Source organism: Tachypleus tridentatus, chromosome 12, assembly GCF_004210375.1.
Source record: "Tachypleus tridentatus isolate NWPU-2018 chromosome 12, ASM421037v1, whole genome shotgun sequence".
Classification (NCBI taxonomy): domain Eukaryota; kingdom Metazoa; phylum Arthropoda; class Merostomata; order Xiphosura; family Limulidae; genus Tachypleus; species Tachypleus tridentatus.
Genome location: NC_134836.1, coordinates 65,706,819 through 65,720,453, shown reverse-complemented (window position 1 = coordinate 65,720,453; position 13,635 = coordinate 65,706,819). Strand labels below are relative to the sequence as shown.

Sequence of the window (13,635 nt, the reverse complement as noted above, 5' to 3'; positions counted from 1 at the left end):
ACTTTAATGGACATCATCCCTTCTGGGGAAGTGTTGATATTGATAGGAGGGTCCCTTTGTAGAGTATATGCTTTCTGATAACCATATCTCTCTTTTCATTACTGATTTTTCTACTTATTTTCACGCACCTAGTCAGTTCTTTACTGCTAATGATCTCTCAATTTGCTCCCTTCATTATTCTCCCATTTTTAATAGAGGGTTGACAATAATCCACGAGGCAGTGGTCATTTTCCTATAATTTTGAGAGAAACTGGCCATGTTCGATGCCAACCGATCTGCGTGTCCCAGTGGAAGCTGGATCACGCAAACTGGTCCTCTTTCACTGCTCTCGCAGAACTCGATCCTACCATCTTCTGTAAGCCATCAATAGATGACTGTGTGGCAGAAGTAACTGACTGTATTATACAAGCAGCTACTCAATGTATTCCTAAAACCTCGACACGTTTTCTACTATATCCTCGTCTGTGGTGGAATCCTACCTGCTACATGGCACGAAAGGCTCAGAAACGGGCCTCCACCTTCTTAGTCATCAAGACTCGGGCAGAGCAACCACCTCTTTTCTTTTGAGCTAATTCTCTTTATGACTATAATCGTTCCTTTACACTGGTGGAACTAAAACTTGCCCTTCATTAGTCTGGCAGTACATTAGTTGGATCTGATGATGTACACTATGAGATGCTGCGCCATCTATCTCCTGCTTCTCTTGCTATTCTTCTGATTATTTTAACCGGATCTGGCACTAGAATGTCTTTCCAGATGCCAGGCTGTTGTCATACCTTATTCTAAGCCTAGGAAGGGTTCCAAGATTCCTTCAAACTGCCATCCAGTTGCTTTGACGAGTTGTCTCTGTAAGACCTTAGAGAGGAAAGTTAATGCTTGTCTTGTTTGGTTCCTCGAATCAAACAACCTCCTTTCGCCCACCGAGTGTCGGTTCTGATGACAGCGCTCCACCGTAGACCACCTAGTTCGACTTGAAACATCAATCAGAGAAGCCTTTCTCAAATGACAACATCTTGTATCAATATTCTTTGACATTGAGAAGGTTTATGATACAACATGGGGTATGGCATTTTGCGAGACCTCCATATATATGGGTTACGTGGCCATTTGCCAATTTGTATTTAAAAAAAATTAAATGGACACGAGATTCCAAGTTCGTGTGGGTTTTACGCTTTCTCTTTCTTTTCTACAGGAACTTGGAGTTTTTCAGGACTATGTTTTGAGTGTCACACTTTTCAGTATAAAAATTAATGCCATCACTGAACAACTCCCTCTTACTATTGCCTGTTGTCCCTGAGACAAAGTTCTTGGGGCTTCTCTTGACCGTAAGCTGACCTTTATACCACACATCAAGCAGCTATGGGTCAAATGCACAAGAGCACTGAACATTCTCAGTGTCTCTCTTCCACCACTTAGGAGCAGATCAATATTCTATGCTAAAGATATATCGTGCTCTTATTCGATCGAAACTCGACTATGGATCACTGGTCTCTGGCTCTATTAAGACCTCGGCTTTAAAATGCTGTATCCCATTAATTATCAAGGACTTCATCTCTGCACCAGGGCTTTCTGCACTTCCCCAGTTCAGAGCTTATACAAAGAGTCTCATGAACTTTCTTTGCACGTCCGCCATTTACAATTGTCTTTACTATGTGCTTAGAAACTTCGTTCCTCACCAAAGCATCCCATCTGAGGTTGTGTTTTCTTCCTCAGTGGGACTTACTTTTTACAGAATAGACGATCTTACATTGCTCCTTTTAGCTGGATAAATTGGGTCTGTCCTTGGATAGCATTGGTGTATTATCTGGTCATCCTATCCCACCATTGCTTCTTACAGTCTTTAAGTCATCTGCAGTGAGCAACGTGACAACAAGCTTTTCCAAATAAAACCCTATATTGGACTTTGGCCGTCTTGCCTCAGTACGGATCGGAAAGAGGAAGTTGTTCTAACTAGACTACGCATTGGTTACAGTTTTCAATTCATCGTTTTCTTTTATCTGGAACTGATGCACTAGTATGCAGTCTGTGTAACACTCAGGTCACAATAAGCCACATTTTACTTTCTTGCAGTCGTTACGACTCTCAACGACGGCACCATTTTAAACATGTTCTGTCCTGAGGTTTGTCCATAACGTTAGACAGAGTTATTGGTGATGGTGACACTGTCTCCCTTGGTAATGTTTTTAGTTTTTTAAAGGCCATTAATCTTTTTAATTTATACATTAGACCTTTTTTTAGTGTGATTCCCTTTTAAGAATCAAAGTCCATCTACCTCGATTTGAAATTAGAAAATGGCCGTAACATTAAATAACTCGAAAGCAGGACTAGAAAGGCCAGCTTCAGGTGACTGATGCTGCTGTTTGAACTACCCGTTAGCCATCCTGGCGAGTTATTATTATAATTTTGCTACACGTCTTTTAAAACCTTTTTATTACTTTCCTTTTTGAAAATGGCCATAACGTCACATAACTCGGATACTGGACTGGAAAGATCAACTTTAGGTGACTGACAGTAGTTTTTCTCACCTGATTCAGGACCAGATTTCTTTAATTTAAACCACAGTCTTCTAAAGCACTTGGGTTGTTTATTGGCACACTTGTTCCAACTGAGAACCAGTTTTCTTTATTAATCTTTTCACCAGTTACTCTATCAGTTTTGTCTATTGACACAGTATTAAATTTTTTGTCACTCCATTTGCTTGATTGAGTAACAAATTTGTGTCAATATTTTATACCTTATTTACCACCAGTTTTCTATCATGCTGTTCTCTGAGGTATTAAAATTCTTAAATGTTAGTCTTGTCAACCGATTGTATAACAGTTTTACTATAAAGTCATCTACTCTCTCTTATAAAGTAACTAATTCTTTCATTGTCAGTATTGTTAACTAACTCAATATCAGGTTTACTTTGGTTGTTATGATGTAAATGCTAGGAATGTGTGATTATAATTAATTATATTTACCATAAGACATAAGGAATAGGTCTGTTACATTTTTAAACACTACATGCTGTATCTAGTTCCTCAGTTTTAAGAATCAAATGAGTATATCATAATAGTATTTCATCAATAGTGTTCATCATGTATGTTACTAAATGTTTACTTTTTGAAGAACACTTCTCATTTTTTTCAGAAGCTTCACACTTGTTCAATGTTGACATTATCAGTGTTTATACAGTATTTTTACATATAGTGAAAGACTTAAAAACTTGTAGTACCCTTCACAACAATTCCCACTTAACGTATGTACTGAAGCTAATATTTGATTAATGGAACTGGTTTTGAACTTGAATCACTTAAATGAAAACAATACATACAAGTTAAAGTCATGGTACCCTAATTGATAGTTCAGACATTTAACCACTTCATGGCAGTATTCTAGAGTACAGATAGTCAAGTGATGTAAGACATGGTGCACTAATTTATAGTTCAGATATTTAACCAGTTTCATATCAGTGGTTAACACACAAAATGCAGTTTTCCCTTGGCTATTGTATATATTTAGCTGTCTCAACATGGGTTTGGTTGACTTTCCACATTACATCTTTGTGTTTACTTGTTTATAGTTTTGATACTACTAACTGTTAATGCAGTAAATATATGTTAAAGAAACTTAACAGACTTTCAGTAAACATTGTAAGTGTTTCACATAAAAAAAGAAAATATTTTAGTGACATATTTGTAATAAACTAAAAAACAATGTTTCTGTGAATATATTGAGTACTTTTGTCACTGGGCTGTGTGGAAAGTGATGTGAATGTTAAGAATAAAAACAATCTTCTTCATCTAAAAATCTCAACTTTATTTTACTTTATCTCCAAAACCTCTTAAATACAATTGTTTGTTTTTAGTAAAACTATATTTTATCTGTTATTTTCTCTATACAACGTTGGTCAGTTTGAACTACCTCCTGACAATAAAATAAAAATGATAATTGAAGGATATTTTCTGCCTTTTAATGTTATTATTGAAAGTTCTTGGCGAACATGTTCAAATGTAATACTTTTGTGGCGATTGTGTTTAAAGGTATCTACTTTGTTAGACCTTTTACATCTTGTAACTCAAGGTGTACATGTCACAATGTTTTACAGAGTTATGTTTAAATTTTAAATCAACGACTTTATTATCAATATACACAGATAAACTTGGTATAAAAACATAGTTAGCGAACACAATTTTAATATTGTATTAGTTTTAAGTTCTTGTTCTTAAAAGAAGTATTTAAAATCATAAATTTCCCTGGTATTAGAATTCTGACATTTGATCACTCGGTCTTTCCTCTTCTCTAATTCGTTGAACATCCCTTCAAAAAATAAGAAATTTAACATAGATTTCTCATTGTTATTACTCTACAAAACATAAACTGGTTAATCAGACTCACCTAATGCATTCCATCTTTCACACATACCAATAGTTCTCTTCAATGTTTCACACAATATTATTTATACCCAAAAGAGAGCTAAAGTTTTAACATATCAAACGATCAAGTTTGTTGTTTTCTTTACAAAACTGTCTGTTTTGTCATTTGAAATTACACTGGAAAATTAAGCTGAATTTCTTTAAGGATATTATTTCAGAGTCAGAAATCCAGAAATTATCATATTTGTTGGACAGTGTTTTCTGTGTGTTTAAATACATAAAGCATTATTTATTGTATGAATACCATTAATATATAAAAAATAAAGCTCACGTTTTATGATACCAAAAATAAGAAAAGACCAACTTTTCTTTATTCATTATTATAACAGTAAGTAAAATGTAAAAATAGAAATTTATGAGGTAAGGTAAGGTAAAGTAAGAAATAAGAGATTCATTTTAATAAGTATGCTTGTGATCAGTTCAGGATTATATAATTTGATATGCTAATGTTCGCTGCATATTTGTTGAGGGATTTACAACTAATGACACCTGAACCAGGTATCTAATAACAGTTAAATTTTTCAATTGAACCGTCAGTCGGGGCTGAAAAACTGTTTTCTTCAGTGAAGCTTTGTACATAAATTATATCTTTTCCTGGAATTATTCTTTTATAACTAGTCTGTATAGAATTCTTCGGGTTGTTAGCCATGAAGATGTTCGTTTACATTAGTTTAAATTTGGTTTCAGATTTTGTATAAGTAGGGCTTTTTTGATTGTGCGTTTGTTTATATTTGTTTCCCTACTTAGTATCTGGGAGTTTTCAATGGTTTGTTGTGTATATTTGATTTGCAGTGTGCAAAAACGTATGAAGGTATTTTTTTTGTGTTCTTTGAATCTAGTTTCCATTTTTCTGCTTGTTTCTCCAATATAGAAGTCGTGGTAGTTGTTGTATTGTATTTTGTAAACTATATTGGTGTTGTGTTTGATATGCTAATGTTCGCTGCATATTTGTTGAGGGATTTACAACTAATGACACCTGAACCAGGTATCTAATAACAGTTAAATTTTTCAATTGAACCGTCAGTCGGGGCTGAAAAACTATTTTCTTCAGTGAAGCTTTGTACATAAATTATATCTTTTCCTGGAATTATTCTTTTATAACTAGTCTGTATAGAATTCTTCGAGTTGTTAGCCATGAAGATGTTCGTTTACATTAGTTTAAATTTGGTTTCAGATTTTGTATAAGTAGGGCTTTTTTGATTTGCGTTTGTTTATATTTGTTTCCTACTTAGTATCTGGGAGTTTTCAATGGTTTGTTGTGTATATTTGATTTGCAGTGTGCAAAACGTATGAAGGTATTTTTTGTGTTCTTTGAATCTAGTTTCCATTTTTCTGCTTGTTTCTCAATATAGAAGTCGTGGTAGTTGTTGTATTGTATTTTGTAAACTATATTGGTGTTGTGTTTGTCAGTGTAGTTTTTACATCGTATGGACTTAAGTTTTGTACCTGGATTTTGAATAAATTTGGTGTTTACTTGAATGTTGTGTTTTGTTATAAGTTTTTTCCAAATATTGGTTATTTTCTCGCTGATGTCGGGAACATATGGTATGCAGCAATATAAGGTTTTGTAGTTTGTTGTATCTTGGGATTTATTGTTGTTTGTTTGTTTGTTGTTGGTATAGGTGTGTGTGCATATATTTTTTTCCACAATTTTTTGAGGAAATTTGTTGATGTTGATGAAGTGTTTTTATTTTGTTAATTTTATTGGGTGAGCATAGTTTTGTGGCTATGTTTATTTGGTTTTTTAATGTATTAAGTTTCTGTTTTGTTACAGTTACTGAGTCCCAGGGAATGTATAATCCAGTATGGGTGATTTTTCTGTGGATTTGTTTTGAATTTTGTATCAGTTCTAGTTATCTTGAGGTTAATAAATGCGATTTGGTTAGCTTTTCCTGTTCACGGGTGTTAGAGTGTATCGAGTTAACGTTATTGAAGAACTTAGTATGTGTTCTGTGGATATGAATTCAGCAATTCTATCGTTAACATACCTACCCTACTAAAATTAGGAATACGAAATAGCTTGAAAAAAATATTGTCCGTAGAAGAAGACAAAATGCTCTAAGATTTAGATTGCGTTAACCAATTAAAATCCTTCTTCCATTAAATTATCTTATTGTTGTTAATGATTCGACAATGAATCGGATTACGATTCGCGCGCCTTACGCGCTTGGCCATGCGGGCCAATTATTTAGATAACTTTTACTTTCCCCTGAAATAAAATAAAATAAAAAATGCTGATTTCTATAAGAAATAAATAGCGTCTGAACTAAATTTACCTTGACATCTAGTGAGGAATCTTCTAAACTAAATAATTAAATTCAAAATACAATAACATGCAACTTCACAATGAGGTAAATTCTGACTTTTTATAAAGACATCGTTGCGACCGTTAATGGTGCTACCCGCTAGTACAACGGTATGTCTATGGATTTACAACGCTAAAATTAGGGGTTCCATTCCCTTCGGTGGGCTCAGCAGATAGCCCGATGTGGCTTTGCTATAAGAAAACACACACGCGACCGTTGGTGAGGTATCGTCATTAGTTCTAAATTGTTGTTATTGTAATTTGAAATTAACAGTTACCGTATTTTCTGCAGAATTATGCTATAAAGATAACCACGATAAATTTGTTTTTCCTATAATGAATAAACATGAAAATAATAAATTGAACACATAACACTTTCATCTTTTGTTAGATTTGCACTCACGAAAGATATTAATAAACTAGATGATTGATGAAGGAACCTCTAACGTGTTTTGGTTCAAGAACAGATAGAAACAAAATGAAGGGTAACAAATATTTTAATGTGTTGCTTTTCAAGTTCATATGACATGCTATGTTGTATCCTACAGATTGTATAATTATTCTTGTGATTCATGGCATGTGCAAATTGCACTGTTAAGCGTCCTTTATGTGACATCATTTTAGTGTATACTAACTAAGTGATAGACAGAGAACACACTACTGTATAGTGATGTAAATGTTTAAAACAGGCAATTTTGGTCCTCTTTTACGGTTATAATAATAATAAAAGAAATGCTGTTCTGATACAAACAAAAGGCTGCTTACGTTTGCTGTTTCTCATCCTTCCCTTAGCTATAAAAAATCCGTATGGTTTATAAAGAGGTTTTATCACCTCCACAACCTGTGCTCCATCTCGTTGAAGACCAGTCAGTCGACCACACGTGTAATCGAGGGTAGGTTGGTTATTTATGTCAGCATCATCACAGTTATTGTGACTGGAGTGTGGTTTGATATGTCATGTGGGAGGAAAAATATAGTTAAAGCAGCGATTGTTGTTTCTCTTTTAAATCAGTACAAGTTGAAAAGTTAAAACATCCAATTACTATCATGCCACGCGAATGATTGTAAGAAACATAAAAACCACAACATGGATATTAAAAGAAGTCCCACGAACTCCATGCAAGTTTACAATAAAATGCATTTTAAATTAGAAATGGTCGATTATCCAAAAGTCATGTTAAAAACTATTGCATTTTTCACATATAAACAACACGCTTCTTTCAAACAGATCCTCACTGAGAATAAAAGTTAACATTAATTTATACTTACTACATTCCACTTGGACGAACCAACAGTGTCTGATATTCATTGTGTAGGATTGTGTTTCTCAATGTCTAAAATTCGAGCCACAATGCAGCTAAACACAGTGAGTAATTTCATTTGTGCTCGTGTTGTAGGAATAACAGTCGGCTCCGTTATCGATTCTAAGAGCTGACTAAAGTTTCTAATGACAGTGAATTCTGCCGAGTGGTTGGTCAGTTGTTTAGAATTAGAAATGTTAAGGTTATCCTGGCTTGTCACTTAGCCCATGTGAATATGGAATAATCAATAATTCAAAATATCGGTATCAAGCTACTGAGGGAATATCCAGGAGAGTTGGAAATTTATGAACTCTCAATTTTTAACCAGAGAATATTCGTGTTAAAATGTACGAAAGTCTGATAAAAGAGTAGAAAAACGTCTATTAAATATCCATTGAATGTTCAAGTTATTCTCCCTCTAGACATTTAATCACATAAGTATTTTTTAAGATAACTAGTGCCCCGGAAACAATACTGGGACCATTTTATGGATAAGATAATGATTATTACACTGAGGCCCATTTTCAGCACAAACTTGGCCGCTAACAAATTATTGTCATTTCACTAGGTAAAATAAAGTTAAATAGTCAGTATAACTTTCACTAGTATGAGAAAAATATACAAAAGACACACAATGTTCTCCACAAAGCCACTTATCGCGAAAGTTTTAGTGCTTATCCTTCGTCTAAACTGTATGTTGTGAAAAATGATTATATAGATATACGTAGTAAGAAATGTATGTTTCTGAGAGGGCCATAAGAAGCGATAAGTCCAGTCAAATCATGTATTAAAACTTGTTTTTCTAATGCAATTATTACTTTGAGTACATGCAATATTAAAATTTGGTATCCTATTTAAACCATAAAACATGGAACTTACGAGACGTGACACCCGGACTCAGTCTGGATGATCGAATCTTCTTTGATTGTTCTTTTGTTCTCCTCTTTATATACGTTATACACATGTTTACATGAATTTAGGAGACCGTCCTGGATCTGCTTTTTTGAGTGATGACTTTTTGCCTTTTGAGTAATTGTACGGGACAAAGTCACTGTAATAGAAGCAATAATTACAAATAATGAATTTGTCATAGTATATTTAACAAAAGTGAAGTGTGTGAGAGGAGATCACTATTTATTTAAATAAACAGTGTTATATTGATAAATCGGTACCTTAGCGTTAATGGATAATAAATGAAATAAAGTTAATAAATATCACGATTCACACGAAAACAATTATTGTTCAGACAGTATGAATAGTGTTTCAACAACTACAAGATCTGCCGTATCTAGCCAAACTGTATAGTCCTGGTATTACATGAAAGACTTCGATAACTTTGGGTATAGCAGATGTAATGATGTTTACATATTCTTCTATACTTTAATTCACAAGTTACCATAGTAACGTTACTTAGAAGAAAAAAGGGCTGGAATAGTGTATAGGAAAAAACGATAGTTGAAGTTCGTCAAATAAACTAAACGTGCTTCGGTATTTATATGGTGGCATAAATATCGACAAAATTTAGTATGGTTATTTCAGGGTCACGTAAAATATATTTATCAAATTTCTCTTCTTGATTCAGAAATACAAGAATTGAGGGCCCAAAAGAAAAATGATAAGTGAAAACGACTCTACAGGGTACCCACTACTGAAAAGGCGAGCATGTTCGGTGCGACTGGGATTCGAACCCGCGACACTCAGATTACAAACATCAACTGCTACATATTTTTTTCCAAACCGCTTGCGTCCTATTTAATTAAGAAAAATACATAGTAGTTTATAGCTTTAAAATGTTTGTTCGATACAGAATCAGTTTTCATAACGTATTAAGTGTTAAGTTTTCCTTGGTTTGTTTTGAATTTTGCGCGAAACTAAACGTGGTCTCTCTGCGCTAACTTTTTGAGTAGTTGTAGACTAGCGGGAAAGCACCTAATCAACACCAACAAACGTTAACAATTCGGTTGCTCTTTTATCGACGAATAGAGACATTGACCGTCATATTTTAGTCCTTCTCTTCGGCTAAATGGGTGAGCGTGTTTGGTGTGACGAAGGTTCAAATCAGCGTCTCGCAGATTTGGAGTAGAGCGCCCTGACAACCACTTGAGCTAAGAGTCAGGATTTAATTCAGAATGCATACCTTTTGGGTATCACAACCTCTGGAGGAATTGACTTTTCTTGCAGATCGCTCCGGATGTTACTGATTGCCCTAGACTCCCCTACAATAAAATGAAAAAATGCTGATTTATACAAAATTAAATAGCATCTAAACTAACTTTGACATCTCGTAAGGAATCTGCTATATTAAATAATTAAATTCAAAATACAATAACAACAATATCTACACTAGGTAGATTATGACTTTTAATAATTACATCGTATCAACCATTGGTATGACATCATCATCAGTTCAAAACTGTTATTATTTAATGTAAAATTAACAGTTACCTTACTTTCTGCAGGATCATTTCATATTTACCTCGATAACTTTGTTTTTTCCCTATAATGAATTAAACTGAAAATAATAAACTGAACACATCATATTTAATTAGATTTATACACATGAAATATATTAATAAAATTAATGTTTGGTGAAGAGTCCTCTGACGTGTTTTGTTTCAAGAGCATATAAGAACAAATTGAAGGGTAACAAATATTTTTATTTCTTGGTATTCACGTTCATTGTCATGCTGCGTTGTATCCTACAGATTGCATAATTATTCTCGTGATTCATGGCATGTGCACGTTTGACTAATGTCACGGCAATATAAATTGCAATGTTAAGTGTCGCTTGTGTGACAACATCTGCAGGAACTGACTTCTCTTTGAGGTCGCAGAAGGTGTTATTGATTTCCCTAGGAAGAGATGTGGTATCCTGATAAAAGCAAGATTTTATGTTTTCTTTTACATCATGGTTGATTTTGTCTGATAGTAAACTTTAAGAGACAAGATTATAAAGCTGTGTTCATTAATAACTTGACTTCTAAGAAGCTTCTAACTTATATCTTTACGAATTATTCCATGTTATACACACGGATATGTTTAAATACATGTAAATAGGACATGAAGTGAAAGATTGCTTTTACTTTTGGTGACAGAACCTTAAATTCACAAACTCACTATTACATTTTATTATAACATTGTATCCACAAAGAAGACTTAGAAACTGAATTGAAATACATAGAAAATCTAGTGCTCTCTAGAGATTTAGCCCAAACATTATAAATAGGGCTTTTAATAAAGGTCGAAACCTTACAATATATTATATTAATCCCTAGCCTCTCTACCGACATACCATTTTATGCCAGAAATTTCTAACGAAATTTTTAGCCTCTTTAATAAGTTGAGCACTGACATTAAACCTTGAAATAATATAAACATCGTATGACCTAACCCTAAATGCCCAACAAGAGGTCTCAGTCGAGTTGCACGGTCGTCATTGCGAATAACTTCAAACATTCGCTTTGGCATGGTCGATATAAGCGTTTGCAGAAGGCTGGCTCGAATGTTATTCCAAGTGGTGAAGATGGCTTCACGAAGATCATGCACTCTTTGGAATTGACGACCATCATTTCTATAAACTTCCCTTGCCATCTACCCCCAAACATTTTAAATGGGGTTTAGTTCTGGCGAACACGCTGGATGGTCCAAAAGAATCACGTTATTCACTATGAAAAAGTCCTTTGTCCTGCGGGCATTGTGGATTGCAGCGTTGTCCTTCTATCCAGTCTATTCCACACAAGCGAGGGCCTTCAGTTAATAAGGATGCTCTCTCTAATATGCCAATGTAGCCAGCTGCTGTTTGACGCCCTGTATAACCTGAAGCTCCATTGTTCCATGGAAGGAAAAAGCACCCCAGATCATGATGGAATCTCCTTCACTATGTCGTGTAGAAAATGTCTCTGGTGGGATATCCTTATCGTGTCAGTAACGTTGGAACCCATCTGGGCCATCAAGGTTAATTTTTTCTCATTAGAAAACAAAACCTTCGTCCACTTTTCTACGTCCCATGTTTGGTGTTTCTCAGCAAAATTTAACCGAGGTGTTTCGTGGTGTGGAAGGAGGCGTGGCCTTTGAAGACGTTTACGGTTTTTAAAGCCTTTCTCTCATAGATGTCGTCTTATTGTTCTTGAGCTGCATTCTGCGTCCGTAAGAGCCTTAATATGGTTCGAGGATCGGCTGATGTTTTGCCGTACAACCCGTCGAATCCTCCTGCTCAACGCCAACGAAAGTTTCTTGGGTCGACCACTTGAAATTCTCGTTCCGTATCCCTCAGCGTCTTTTAAGAAATTTGCAACAGCAGTTTTACTACGCCCAATCTCACCAGTGATGGCACGTTGAGAGAGACCTTGCTTTTGCAGTTCGACAATCCTGCCATGTTCAAACTCTGTCAACTTTTTTAGCCTTTGCCATGTTTTTACCCAATATAACACAGGAGATGTCAGTGTTAGACGCTGAGAATGCTAATGCTTGAACACAAGTGACTGAATTTCGTTACGTGTTTACCGTTTAACGCTTCGTTTCAGTATGGTCTTAAACTTTTGACCAGCTAGTATTTAGGCTAATTTCATTGTGTTCACATTTTCCCTATAAAATGCTAATTTTTTTTTATTTTCCCTTTTCTTATATTCATCTTTCGAAGCTCTACTCAAATAAGTGGTTGAGTATAACAACGCAAAATGCATATTTTTTTCTTTATGTTCATTGGCCTTAAGATTTTGGCCAACAGTGTGTATCTGTGAACCATTGGAAATAACAAAGAGTAAACATATTTAATGAATTATGAAACAGAGATGCATTTCTTTGGAAAAATACGTCAAGACTTCTCATAATGTTTGTTTTATCTGAGATACATTTATTAAAGAAACATATCTGCTAGATGGCAACGAGATGCTGAACAAAATTTTCCTTCGTATTCAATATTTTTGGCCTGCAATAAATATTATTTGCTTTCTACGTTTTGATCCTCTATAAGTGGCACTGGTTTGGTAATAACCTGGTTAGGTGTACAGACTATAAGATGTCTGTTAGTTTTCAAATGCTTAGAATTTTCTGATGTTTCTGTATAACTATGGCTTAAAATATTAGGCTCATTTAGTCTTTCTTTACTCTGACAAGGAAAGGGTTCAAAATAGATATTTACTATTTCTACATGATCAGCCGCTTTTATCCGATGAATATTCCGAGTATATATTGGGTTTTCAATTAAATTAAACGCAACTTTTATCATCTTCTTAATTAACTGTTGGAAACTGTTGTTAACTTATTATAATGTTGCTTTACCTCTAAAACTATTACACCAGTTATTTATATGTTTTAGACGTAATGAGGTTTTATATAACAGCCAGACAGGAAATGTTGCTGTAACGATTGTTCTCCATTAAATCATTTGAAACTACTATTTGATTTATTTCATCGTGGTGGATATGATACTGGAAGTTGTACACGACCTGTACGAAGTATATAATTATCATCATCATCACGGCATGTAGATTAATTAATTAAAAGGTTGAAACAAAACTCAGGTTCAGTTAACTTTCGTAAAGATAAACCAACTGCTTCGTTTTTGGCTAAAACAACTGACTTTGTTTAATGCTTGAAAAGAAGCAAGAGG

At 34.4% G+C, this 13,635-nt stretch overlaps 1 protein-coding gene across 1 annotated transcript in view; it reads right to left on the bottom strand.

The window, feature by feature from the left end:
* Positions 1-4,207: 4,207 nt before the first annotated feature.
* LOC143235647 (uncharacterized) overlaps positions 4,208-13,635 on the bottom strand; it is a 69,366-nt gene continuing 59,938 nt past the window's right edge. Inside the window, exons 3-4 of the mRNA XM_076473872.1 lie at positions 7,489-7,658; positions 4,208-4,302 (exon numbers count right to left, since the gene is read on the bottom strand). Coding sequence (XP_076329987.1) covers positions 4,208-4,302; positions 7,489-7,658 — 265 coding nt within the window. The remainder of the gene's footprint in view (positions 4,303-7,488; positions 7,659-13,635) is intronic.